The sequence below is a fragment of the Podarcis melisellensis genome (genome assembly GCF_964234715.1).
Source record: "Podarcis melisellensis genome assembly, chromosome: 7".
Classification (NCBI taxonomy): domain Eukaryota; kingdom Metazoa; phylum Chordata; class Lepidosauria; order Squamata; family Lacertidae; genus Podarcis; species Podarcis melisellensis.
The window spans coordinates 25,316,339-25,329,728 of NC_138539.1; the positions used below are offsets into that span (position 1 = coordinate 25,316,339).

The 13,390-nt window shown below is 44.8% G+C and overlaps 1 protein-coding gene across 3 annotated transcripts; it reads right to left on the minus strand.

Moving 5' to 3' along the window:
- Positions 1-298: 298 nt before the first annotated feature.
- LOC309374679 (RING finger protein 151-like) lies at positions 299-11,464 on the minus strand. Of its 3 annotated transcripts, none has more exons than XM_081919865.1 (6): positions 11,337-11,464; positions 6,328-6,552; positions 4,362-4,501; positions 3,622-3,784; positions 2,455-2,575; positions 299-1,375 (listed from the first exon to the last, which is right to left on the minus strand). In XM_081919865.1, the coding sequence occupies exons 2-6, from the start codon at positions 6,531-6,533 to the stop codon at positions 1,169-1,171; spliced, it is 837 nt and encodes a 278-aa protein (XP_081775991.1). In that variant the 5' UTR covers positions 6,534-6,552; positions 11,337-11,464; the 3' UTR covers positions 299-1,168. The 3 variants fall into 3 exon arrangements, with proteins under 3 accessions (XP_081775991.1, XP_081775989.1, XP_081775990.1); XM_081919863.1 differs by lacking the exon at positions 11,337-11,464 and adding an exon at positions 10,559-10,704; XM_081919864.1 differs by lacking the exon at positions 11,337-11,464 and adding an exon at positions 10,559-10,704 and having other exon boundaries at positions 6,328-6,555.
- Between the last annotated feature and the right edge of the window lie 1,926 nt (positions 11,465-13,390).

Genomic DNA, 13,390 nt, shown 5'->3' on the forward strand with positions numbered 1-13,390 from the left:
AAAACAACCACCTCTAAGCTGTTGACAAAAATATAAAGTAAAACAATTTTTGAAAAACAGGTATTTAAAAGCATCTGTTAAAAAATGATTAAAATCAACAGTCACTGCTTCTATGAAAATGTTTAATAGTGGAGCCATGCATGTAGCTGCCTGAGCAGCAGTTGTTTTCCTTTGCATGTATTTTCCATCTCTGCGTATAGTGTGCACTCTTACCAAATATCTGAGTCCTTAACTTCAAGAATACATAATCTGTAAGCTTTCACTTCTATATATACATACACCCACACACAACACGCATATGTTATATTAGTTTTATTAGGTCAATTCATTTCGTAGGATACCATAGCCAATGGTATGGGCCATCTCTTGTCAGCTGACACAAGCAGGAGCAAAGGCTTGTGGGAAGTTGGTCCATTTCTCTCAGGTTTTTCCCCTGCCTGATGCAGCCGTACGTTCCTCCTTGGCTCTCCTGGCTTAAGCCAAGTTTCATTAGATTCCTTCATTTTTCTATTTGCTTCTTTTTTGTTTCTTCTCCTGAGTACACATAACTTTGTTCTCTCCCTACCCCTCCTTCAGATCTTTTTATTATTATTATTCCTAAGAGTAAAACTGAAAAATAGTAAAACCATAGGACAGGAATAAACTGAAAAAAATAACTGAAATAAACCGCTAAGCTAAAAACAGACCAAAATGTTAACTCCTTCATGTCTGGAAAAACTTGCCTGAACAAAAATGTTTTAGCAGACACTGGAAAAAGTGCAGTGAAGGTGCTTGCCTGATGTCAATAGATATGGAGTTCAAAGTCTGGGTGCTGCCATACAAAAAGAGCTTTTTTTACAAGTGTGGTGCGCCTGTAATAGTGCCAGTGCTGCAAATCAAATTGACTGAATAGAAATATATGGGGTAAGGCAATTCCTGAAGTAAACTGTTTCTAACTGTTAAGGGCTTAATATACGAATGCTAACAGCTTGAAGTTGGTTCGGTAACAAACCTGCAATCAGTGCAGATCTCTGAGTGGAGGTGTTATCTGCTGACAGAATCTCATTGCTGTCAGCAGGTGGCCTGCAGCATTCTGCACTAATTGTCAGTTGCCAGATCCAGCAAATGGAAGCACCACATAAAGCAGACTGCAGTAATCTAATCTTAAAAAAATAGCCACCTATGGCTTTCACTTCATGCTTTCCAGTCGGGTCAGAGGTCGAACATGTGTTGCTTTCTTGCTTCCATCCCTAGTCAACCGACAGTCTTCCTGGAGAGTCTTCACTAACTCCAGTAATTCTAGCTTTTCAAGCTGTGCCTGCTCCAGTTCTTGGTGATGCTGCCTCTCTGTTGCCAGCAGGGTACGCATGTCAGACGACATCCTGGACATCTGGCTCTGAAAAGCGTAAGAGAGTTTTTCAAGTGTTGCATTGGGACTGCCTGTTAACAGTTAGATGCTCACAATTTCCTATCTATTACATTTGTTTCTTCCCCTTCCTCCAAGGACCTGAGGGTAGCATACAGATAACGAAAGCCTAGATTTCATGGATCTGCCCCTTTCAGGTATCCAGACTGCTGCAAAACAGATCTGTTTCTGCCCGCTCTCCAAGGCAAGGGAAAGAGGCTGCATTGTCCTGGAATGACTTGGGCCCAGACCCAAATGCTTCTGTACCCAGAGTTTAAAGGTAAAGGGACCCCTGACCGTTGGGTCCTGTCGTGACCGACTCTGGGGTTGCGGCGCTCATCTCGCTTTATTGGCCGAGGGAGCCAACGTACAGCTTCCGGATCATGTGGCCAGCATGACGAAGCCGCTTCTGGCAAACCAGAGCAGCGCACAGAAATGTCATTTACCTTCCCACCAGAGCGGTACCTATTTATCTACTTGCGCTTTGACGTGCTTTCGAGGGTAAAGCAAAATGTGCATGGGCATTCTGAGGGCTATTGCAATGATTATGCTCTCCCTGTTATCCCAGTAAATTTGGGGAAAGATAACTCAGCAGGTGGGGGATGTGTGGTAGGGAAGACTCTTCTAGGCCAACTTGGAAGTAATCTGATTTTTATTAATGGTCCATCTCCAAATTAATATAATATTAATGGGACTGGAGGAAGTTTGCCAGTCACCAATAGCAATGCTTCCTTGCCTATGCAAATTGTAGTTAAAATACCTGCTGCTGAAACCATTGGTTCTAAGATAGATGCTGTAGGTGAGACTTCCCCAATTTGATGCTCCCCAGCTGTTGTTGGACTTCAACTCCCATCAGTCCCAGCTGGCTTGGCCAGTGAGTGATGATGGGAATTTTAGTCCAAATTACCCGGATAACACAAGGTTGGGGAAGGTAGGTGTCAGGTGCTACCCTCTGGAAACTGAACAAGAGTACAGCATAGAATAAAGCTGTCAGGAATACCAATTCACCAGAGACAACGTTTCAAGGGAGGGAGATGACCTTGTAGCTAAGGGCAATACAATCTGTTTACCTTTAGCTCTTCAATCTGATTTTGCAAAAAACTCTCCTTTTGCACCATATGCTTCCTTTGAGAATCTAGTCGAGATTCCATCTCATGTTTTGCCTCTTCCATCTGGCAGATCATCTCTGACCTTAAAAAACAAAACACTTTTCATTACTCAGCCTATCTGTCTTTAATCTGAATACACAGGAAACTTGAAACGTACGCGCATTCAGTTTTATGCGCTTGGCAATTATTATTTTTAAAAGGGGGCGAATGTCTGGGGGAAAACAGACTGTGGCAATCCCTCCCGCCATTGTCTTATCTTACTGTTCATCCTGCTTTAATTCTGAAAAGGATTGCTTGGACTGAAACAAACAACATGCACCTGTTCGTATGTAAGCTAAGTTAATACGCTGATTTGTTTCCGCTTGGGAGGAGGGCAGCTGGTGCAGCCGAACAGTGTGGACCAGCAAAGTGATCATTCACAAAAAGAGATGGTTTGTTTTAGATTGGGACTTACCATTATACAGGGCCACTAATTAACAGGAAGTAGTGTTTAATCCATCGGTTTTGTGCTAATAATTCTGTAAGTCACAAACAATATCTGTTTTTTTAATCCTCCATCTGTTTTATGCCATATCTGCATCTTCCTTTGGCCCAAGATAAACATCTCATTTTAACAGCCCCAGCTTCACTCACATGGGCAGATCCCATAAGCTAGTACTGGCAAAGAAGCTTTTCATTTATGATTAACTTTGGTTTCAGGTTACCACCAAGCAGCGCACGAGCTTATGTTACACAAAAAAGATGTCAACAAATCTGTTATTTCAATCAAATCAGGATGATAGAATACCAGGTGTAACTCGGGTGGGAAGATAGGAGGAAGAGATGGTGATGGCAATAGAAGCAATTTGCCAAGTTACCAAATTGGTTTCCTGAGCACCCAGGAAATTGCAGCAATATTGAAGAACAGCCCCCTTGTGTATGTTTTAGAGAGATGGGCAAAATATTTAAGTGTCAGTTCATGCTTTAGGCATGGCCACACTTGGCCTTCCAGATGTTTTGGGACCACAACTCCCATCATCCCTAGCTAACAGGACCAGCGGTCAGGGATGATGGGAATTGTAGTCCGCAAACATCTGGAGGGCCAAGTCAATCCATGAGCAGCCAAGGTAAGGGGAAGAATAGCTTTACCTGAGCAGTTCGAGTTCTGTTCTCAGCTCTGCCACACAGTTATGTTGCGCATCGTCAGCACTGAGGATGGCATACCCACAGCCTTTGGGGCACTCGCGGCTCCTGTATTCGCACACTGCCAAGTGGCTGTCTAGGTTACGTCTTTCAACCCGAGCTGGGCAACCTGATTGGAAAGCAGAAGATTGGAGGAAGTGCAACAGAGAGAGAGAATTATTTCATTTCCCCCATAATCTTCTGACATGGAGACCCCAGAGAGGTCACTTCAGTGCTGTTAATGCAGCAAAAACAATGTGGAAGGCAGCAGTGACAAGCTACTAGTTTCTGCAGTCCCTGTGATTCTCCAGCAGTTTGACTTACCCCTAGAGGTACACTCCATTGTCTCTCAAGACAGAAGGATGCTAACAACAGCACCACCACCACTCTTGAGGAATCTAGGTTAGTGTTTCCTATTGTGTGCAGGTACAAGGATTCTCCAAAGGGGCAATGGCACATCAGCGGTCTTTGAGTTCCCCAAACACCATCACTGAATCCATACTTTGCTTTGGCTAGTGTTGGCAATAGGTAGAAATGGAACAGGAAGGGATGTTCACACAGGAAAAGAAACCGAGAAGGCCCACTCTGCAACAACCACTAACTCTGAATTCCCTTTAGTCTACATTCCAGAACCGTGGGACTGAATTCAGGTGAAAACGGAGATCTACCATCTGTTTGAAAGATAACCATCTCTGCATTCTACCTACCGCTATTTGAACAGGGGACCCGGCTGCATTCACACTCGCGTTCATGTCGGTCAATGGATTCCAGTGAACACACCATTTCACAGCCACACTCTCTGTTCCTGCAGTGAATCTGGAGTCGATTGAGATCGTTCTTCATGTATCTGGGTACAGAAGTTAATTATTTTTATTCTTGCAATATTGCTTGCTAAGATATATCACATGCTCCCCAGTTCTCCAAGTGGTAAGACATTCCAGAGTCAGTGCTAACTGCTTCAGTTTTCTTTGAATGAGGCCACATGGCAGATTAACCATGATTGCGTAATATTTGGTTTTCTTGAAAGTATACAGGCAGAGCACAGGCGAAGCTAAACAGCAGATCCCCAGAAAGGCAACTTGCACCACAAGGCATTTCTAGCCTTTATGTTAAGAGCTTCCACACTCTACCTTCTGCCTGTCTATCCCCTAAAACTGCTGCACTAACTTCCATACATTACACCGGCCACCCACTTCAGCTTGGCTGTGCTGTCACCCTCCTTACTCCTAACGTTCTGGAGAAATATCTGTATCAAGAATCCATCTTCTAACAATTAGATCCCATACAAAGACATCCCCTGGCTACTGTGAGCCATTAACCATAATATCCTTTCCTCAAAACTTAAGACTATGATCAGCCATCGCTTTAAGGCAGGGGTGGGAAATCACAGGTCTGATCACTGAATGTGACCCCTCAGACCTATCTGGCTGTCAGGATTTCTTCCCTGCTATACCCCTCACTGGCCCTGCTCACCACTGGCATGTTGCCCCTGGAAGGCAACACCCCCCTGTCACAATTAAAATGCACGTTTCCAGAACGTTGGCAACCCTAATGAAGTAGAAACACCATGGCCAACTTGTGTTATTTGGCAACACAGTAAGTCAACACTTGTTTGTGACATGTATGTTTAAGATGTGTTCATTCTTTATTACATACAATACTTTAAAAACATGTATCGTGGGTATTACTACTTATGCTGTCCTATCCTTTTGTTTTTCAAAAGTTGTGCTTTTAAAACCTTAGCTGTTAGTAGGTTAATGAAGCTTGAAGCAGTTTGCTCCAACCATGAGAAAAGGAGATTGGTCAAACCAAAAATTTTCCTAGCAACTGCACAGATGTCCTAGCAGAAATTATTTTTGTGTGTGTGTGTGTGCGCGTGCGTGTGGTTCTTCTGTGCAAAGCAGCAAGGTTAACAGGAGTGCAATCAGAGGTGTGAATTCAGATCAAGCCAAAACTTTGTGATGCAAGCAATCTGGACTTTGCTACTTACTCTGGACCTATGTAATAGGATTATGTTTCCATGTACGAGAAGAGGACAATATAGAGATATTTTTGATAACTGGAACTTGGCACTGGATCCTGTGGGACAGAACATTCTTGTCTATCCTTTATTTCTATAAAAGCAGTTCCCTCATTATTTGAATTTGGAAAAGGCTACACAGTGAACCCCCAAAGAATTAATGTGTCTGCAGCACATCCTGCTGCCTCACTCTTTTCTTATACAGTGGTACCTCTGGATATGCACACCTCTGGTTGCGTATCCCTCAGGATACGAACGCGGCAAACCCGGAAGTATTTTTCTGAGTTTTGCCGCGTGCGCATGCGCAGAAGCGCTCTACCGTGCTGCGCACAGAACAGGCACCTCTGGTTGCAAATTCCTCAGGATCCGACTGCAGCTCTGGAATGGATCCTGTGCACAACTGGAGGTACCACTGTACATTTATTTCCTTGTAGGACATTTTCTCTTCAGAGTGAAATAGACCAAATCTAGGCTTACTAAGCCTAGTCAATTTCATTAATTCGCATGACATATGGGGTAGTAACTTTAGTAAGGAAAACCAATCAAACAGGATGCTCCATCCCTCAGCCTTACATTTGCACATTTGCTCAATCTACTAGTGTAGGATTAGATTTCATGATAGCGGCAAATTGGACTCAGAAATAATTACGCACCTGTAAAGCGGTCGAAGGACAGACAGATCAAGTGGCTGACGATCTTCTGGGCAGTTGCTGTGATGAACAAGCCACCCGTGTATGCAGGAAGTGCAGAAAGCATGTTCGCAAGGAGCCTGCAAGGGATCTTCCAACACATCTCGGCAGATGCAGCACAGGAGACCTTCATTCACGTAACCTACGAAGCGCTCAATATCATATCCCATTTTCTCAACGACCTCTAGCCTGCCGTGGAAGTGAAAGCACAGAATTAGTAACTGCGGCCACATTACCTTTGAAAGTCAAGTGAGCACATTATCACCCTTGCACCTTAAGATCTGAAGAGTTATGATGCAGAGGGAGTGAAGTGGCTTGCGAGTTTTATGCTGTGGACCGTCAGAATCTGGATGCAATTCCAATTTGCAACTTTTCCCCAAGCATGCAAAGCCATAGCATAGACAAGAGCAAACTTACACTTTTTTGTTCATTTAGTTGCACCTCAACCCTCAAGAGGGCCCTTTTTATAGAAAAATGCATGCAGGCATTGATTTCAAGCTTCTTTGCAACATGTCACAGCCCCTCAAAAAATAATACATTGCCTTTTCAGTATTCAGTTTCTTCTCAGAGAAACCCTAATTAGATTTAGGAGGATTAATGCTTCTTTCTCCATTAAGCACGTAAAGCAGCCAGAGCACCTGATCAAAGCAACTAAGGGCCACCTGCTTCTTTCTCAGGTGTCATTCTAGAAAGATTCTCTGGATTAAGTGGCATATGGAATGGGTTCTAAACACTGAGTTTACAAAGTGTTTATAATGTAAACTGTGCATGTGTTTTGAGATGCTAAAAAACTGTTGAACAGAACGTACTCACTCTGTAACAACACAGTTCCATATTTTTAATGGTGAGGCTATTTTTCTTTTTTAATATGGAACATTCTGATACTTTCTGCTGGAATATATATATATATATATTTGGTAAAGCATAATGTTATAGAACAGGCACGTCCAACTCCCAAGAGACTGCAATTTACTCCCAGTATAAAAAAACTTGCCAACAAAGGACCATATAGTTAAAGCCATGGTTTTCCCAGTAATGATGTATGGAAGTGGGAGCTGGACCATAAAGAAGGCTGATCGCCGAAGAATTGATGCTTTTGAATTATGGTGCTGGAGGAGACTCTTGAGAGTCCCATGGACTGCAAGAAGATCAAACCTCTCCATTCTTAAGGAAATCAGCCCTGAGTGCTCACTGGAAGGACAGATCCTGAAGCTGAGACTCCAATACTTTGGCCACCTCAGGAGAAGAGAAGACTCCCTGGAAAAGACCCTGATGTTAGAAAAGATGGAGGGCACAAGGAGAAGGGGACGACAGAGGACGAGGTGGTTGGACAGTCTTCTCGAAGCTACCAGCATGAGTTTGACCAAACTGCGGGAGGCAGTGGAAGACAGGAGTGCCTGGCGTGCTCTGGTCCATGGGGTTACAAAGAGTCGGACACGACTAAACAACAACAACATAAAAAAACTGGCAGTGATCTACCCATTGTCATTGGAGAGAGGAGGAGGATGAGTCGGGTTGGTGGATTGCATGAGCATTATTGTCTTGGAAGATGTTTAGTAGGGCCAATTCTGGGGTTGATTTCTAATACTTGCTATTTTACGTATTTCTTGTATGGCTGTTGTCCAGAATAGTTGAATTCTGGGGCACTCCCACCACATATGGAGGTATGTGCCTGTGGAGGTGCATCCTCTCCAGCATTTTGGTGAGGTTCCTGGGTGTATTAGCGCTAGTTTTCTTGGTGTTAGGTACCACCTGTAGGTGAGTTTCAGAGTGAGTTCTTTTTGTTTATATGGATTTAAAGGGGGGAGGGGTTTAGACCACATTTTGGTCCATAAAGTGGGGTTAATATCATAGCCTATGTTATCCTCCCATTGTTTTTGATTGTGTCTAGGGGGTTCGTGGGATTTTGTAGTATTTTGTATATTGCGGATACCATCCTTTTACCGTGTCCCTTTGTTGTTAGGAGGAGGTTTTTGAAGGTTGTCAGGGGCCTAGTTGCTGCTGATTTTACTGCTGGGTTGTTTAAGAGGGCATGTAATTGGTGTTGTGCTAACCAGGGCATTTGGGTGTCTTCTAGTTTGTCCTGTATTTCTTGTGTTGACAAAGGTTTGTTATTTTTATAGAAGTCTATCAGGCGATATAAGGCTTAGGTTTTCCAGGTTTTTATCTAAAGGTTTTGTGCTGCATGGTGGAATAATGAGTGGTACGCCAGGGGAATTAGTGGGGATGGGGTTGGGGATAGTTTGCCTATTTCTGTTTTCCATACTTTGAGCATGGTCTGTGTGCACCTGTTAAGTGCTGTGGGAATTTTCCTTTGTTTGGGAGGAGTGGGTATGCTGTGGTGCAGGTATTTTCAATTGTGTCCCTCTCTAGGTGTATCCAGTGTTTTGTCGCATCTTCTGGTATATATGGGATTATATGGCATTTTTGGTTGGCAATGTAATATGCTTCTATGTTGGGGATTCCCCATCCTCCTTCTGAGGTGGGGAGGTGCAGGTATTTGGGGCTTATTCTTGGTTTTTTATGTGAGAAGATAAAAGAGTGTAGTTTTCTCTGCCATCTGCAGAGTTGCGTTGGGGGAATCAAGATTCTGAGGGTTTGGAATAGGCAGGTTAGTTTTGGGAGCGTGATCATTTTGATCATGGCTATTTTGTCTGAGAGAGTGAAATTCATGTTGTTCCATCTCTTTAGATCTTTGTTAATTTGTCGCCACAAGGGCTTGTAGTTGTGGAGGTACAATTTATTGAGGTTTCTGGTTATTTGTACCCCTAGGTATCTGAACTTGGTGTGGCAGTTTTATTTTGGTGACATTAGTGAGTTCTTTTTGGGTGTGAAGAGGTGTGTTGACATCCCTGTTACAGAACATAAAGTAAGCAAATTCTTACATTTTCCTATCAGTATAGCCTGCTGTGTTCCCTATAAAGATTTCTATGTTATAAAAATGGCTCTGTACAAACGGTGATTTTTAATTGCTTCATCGCGCCTCTTTCCAAGAACATGGAAAACACGTTTATTTGTTAAGCTTCCTAAGTAAATGATCCCTGCACTCAACCCACTGGTCGCAATTAGCTACCACCTCTACTTTTCACACAGCTACAGAAAACATATTCTAAATTTTGACAGCAGGAAACAACAGAGGAAAGGGGAAGAAAGCAGATGGGAAGCAGCATATGACTGTTTTGGTCAAAACTGTTAGGGCCAGCCTTTCCAACCCTATTTTGCACATCTATGCTCAAAAGTTCAAGCCAGCACAGTTGGTCAAAACATTTGGAGGGCAAATGAGCCAGTGTGGTGTAGTGGTTAGAGTGTTGAACTAGGACCTGGAATCCTCATGTAACCTTGGGCCATTCACCCACTCTAACTGGGTAACCTTGGGCCATTCACCCACTCTAAGATACCTCACAGGAGAGAACTATGTATGCCACCTTGAGCTCCTTGGAGGAAAGGTAGGACATAAATAAAATGAGAAGAATAGGTGCAGCTGGGGATGGGAACTAGGCTAGGGAACATTCTATCTGGAGATGCTGGAGGGGCCAGGCAAGCAGATGCTCTTACCCCTCAGCTATGGCACTGGAGAGTCGTATTTTATTTTACTTTATTTCACAGAATTTATAGGCCGCTTGAGTGTAGAAGAAAAAACAAACCCCTGAAAGTGGTTTTACAGAAAGCCACGACTCCTCCATCTTATGCTATAACAACTGTCAGCAAAAACAGACTAAGGCAGCTGCTCCAGATTCAGGATGTCAGCAACTTGGTTTAGAACCGTAGTTGCCCACAGGGGGGCAATTTGATTTTTAAGGGGGGCAATTCGAGAATGAGTTATTAACAGTTCATGGTCTTTTAGGCTTCCTCCACGGGAATAGCTCACTTTTTGAATACTAAGAATTATACGTCAAGTGGGAGGGGGGCGCATCAGGATTTTAAAGATGCTTAGGTGGGGCATGGCCAAAAACGGGTTGGGAACCACTGGTACAGAATCGCAGAATGGTACCCAAGGTGCTTTTGACAAAAGTGGGCTGCTGGTTCCCCGAAGTTCACCCTGCAACCTATTGTTAAGTCTCTTTAAAAAAAACAATAAAAGCTGAGCACCCTTGCAAATTGGTTTTAGTCTTTTCTCTCTTTTTTTGGGGGGGGGAGGGTTACTTTTTAAAAGCATAGGCAAAAGCGCTATCAGAAAACAAGGGGAGCCACCTGCCTCAAAGCTTCCCTCCCAAGGCAGGTTTCAGGGTGGCGATTCCTCTCCTCCTTCCCGCCCTCCAAGCGAAAGCCCAGAAACGGCTCTTCTTCGCCTCAGCCGCTTCGCGAAAGCACGCTTCCGCAACATAAATGCTCAGCACAGGCCACCGTCCAGTCCCTACGCGCCTCCACCCCCGCCAATAAGAGGAGTAAGGGGCTGGCCTGGCCCCGCCTTCTTCGCACGCGACCGCTCAGCTGGCCCCTTTCTTCGGAGTAGACTTAGAATATATCTAGAGTCGCACGTGCTTTGCAACTTCCGAGTTTTTCGTGATGCTTTAGGATTTTAGAGCAGCTTTCTTTTTTTTTTTTTGCAGCAGGGCGCGTTCTGCTAAAGCAAAAGAAAGCAGGAGCCCTTCCTCTTTCCAACTCGGATCTTATTTATTGCAGTGTGGGGTGGGGGGAATGTTTCAAATTTCAGAGGAGCCATTCGGTTAGAGAAGACAATGGATCGCAATGGATTGTTTTTGAAGTAATTTCAGCACCGGGTGGGAAAGAAAATCGCCACAACGCCTCCGCCCTATCCTGGATTTTGGCAGAACAAAGGTGGCAACCCTAGAACTTAACCCGGGAGGGCGCAGGTTGGGAGAGGCTAGGCTAATAAGAGGCGTTTGGCAGGGAAAGGCGTTGCCTGTAAATCCACATTAAACCTCAGCGCCACAACTTACGCTACTATCCTGGCTTTGCCCGTTGTCTTCTATGGGTAGCTCTGAGCGGGGAAGAAAAGGAGAAAAATATACCCTATGAGTTCCAAATCTGTGTTGGAGTGAGTTGCTCTATATTTTTATCTCTATGACACTTGGCAATTCATCCTCTTCAGCCTCGCGAATTGGTTAACGTCCTCCTCTGCCAGTGCCGTATTTTCCTGCGAAAACGAGTAACCTAGGCAACGGGGGAAGGAGAGGAAGGCACTTTGCGACAAATACGCTTGATGGCCAGAGCGTAAGCGTACCCGCCGGCCCGCCATGTCGAGCGCGGCAAAAGCACCAGCGGAGCATGCGCAGTAGGTTTTCCTTCGTACCTCCTGGCAGCCCTCAAGAGAGGCGAGGCGGAGGCGAGCGCCGCGCATGAATGCTGGTCATGCGCAGTGGGGCGAACGGAGGGCGCGATAAATTGAGAGCGGCCTGGGGCGATCGGCTGCGCATGCGCCGTTTGGCGAACGAGAGGGCGGCGGTGCTGTCTTGGCGGGACGGTTAAATTGCAAAGTAAGTGCGGCGTCGTGTTAAGACTGGGAGGGGGCTGAGGCAGTCCTTCCTCAGAGGCATAGGGTGGGGGATTCAATAACTGGGCTGGCTGCACCCAGTGCGCTTCTGCTTTTCAGGTTTCCGTTTCCACAAACACGAAAGGTACTCTGTACATGCTCAGAAGCTCTTGCTCCCTCGGTTCAGTTTTAACAAGACCGTGTTTTCTTTCCTTCGGTGGACAAATATTTGCTTCTGGTGCTCGCTGTAAGAACCTAAAGAGTAGTTTTGTTCCTGCATGTATGAAATTAATAAATATAAGCAACTGACACAAATGGCCAGCAGAGGCCCGAGGAAATAGAGGGCTTTATGGCTTTTTTTTTTTTTAGCAAGCACCAGGACAACATCATTGCTGGCATTTGCCTTGGCTCACAGTGGAGGTGAGGAGAGGGTTGCCACCAGAAATGAAAAGTTGCTATGAAATTAATCTCTTCGGACTGTGGCAGAGTCAGGAGATGAATGTAGTGGGTTGAATGTAGTGATTGGGCCGGTTGATACAAAAAAAAAAAAAAAGGTGCTCCCATGGGTAGTCTGGTGCTTAAGAAATCATGATTAAAACTTTCAACTTAACCTGAGAACATAAAAGTCTTCACCTGGCACCAAAATAGTGATGGGTACCAAGTTAGCCTCCCTCAGGACTCCAAATAATACTGAGAATGGCTTGACCACAGCTGCCCTCTTCCTAAAGGTAAAGGTACCCCTGCCCGTACGGGCCAGTCTTGACAGACTCTGGGGTTGTGCGCCCATCTCACTTAAGAGGCCAGGGGCCAGCGCTGTCCGGAGACACTTCCGGATCACGTGGCCAGCGTGACATCGCTGCTCTGGCGAGCCAGAGCCGCACACGGAAACACTGTTTACCTTACCGCCGGAGCGGTACCTATTTATCTACTTGCACCCGGAGGTGTTTTCGAACTGCTAGGTTGGCAGGCGCTGGGACCGAGCAGCGGGAGCGCACCCCGCCGCAGGGATTCGAACCGCCGACCTTTCGATCGGCAAGTCCTAGGCGCTGAGGCTTTAACCCACAGCGCCACCTGCGTCCCTCTTCCTACCACCCACCTAATAAGGCTGGTACACCTGGAGGAGAAAGAAGAGGAACCATACTTCCTAGTTTTTTTGGGTATTTTCTCCCTGGTGTGAGAACAGCAATAGGATATGTTCTGGAAAGTATTTAAGAGTTTCTTTCTCTAGGGCTTGCTTTTTAAAGCAAACTTCTTTTTTTGCTGTTTTTCAGACGAACAGAACTGAACATGAGACGATCAGCAGCTCCTAGTCAACTGATGGGAAATTCAGTCAAAAAGCCAAGGTTTATACCTCCAGGAAAAACCCATATGTTATCTCTGAAAAAAGAATCTGAACACTCAGGCTCAGAGGTAATATTAAAATGGAGGAAGAAAGCAAGTGTAATATTATTACTGAATGAAAACTGAACTTGAAGAATCTATGTCAAAAATCCATGAATCTTAATTCTCACTGGGGCAATATGTTTTTCTGGCCTAGGCTATAAGAGGCTTACAGAGTCAGATGCTTCACTCGCAAATTCTTCCATATAGAAG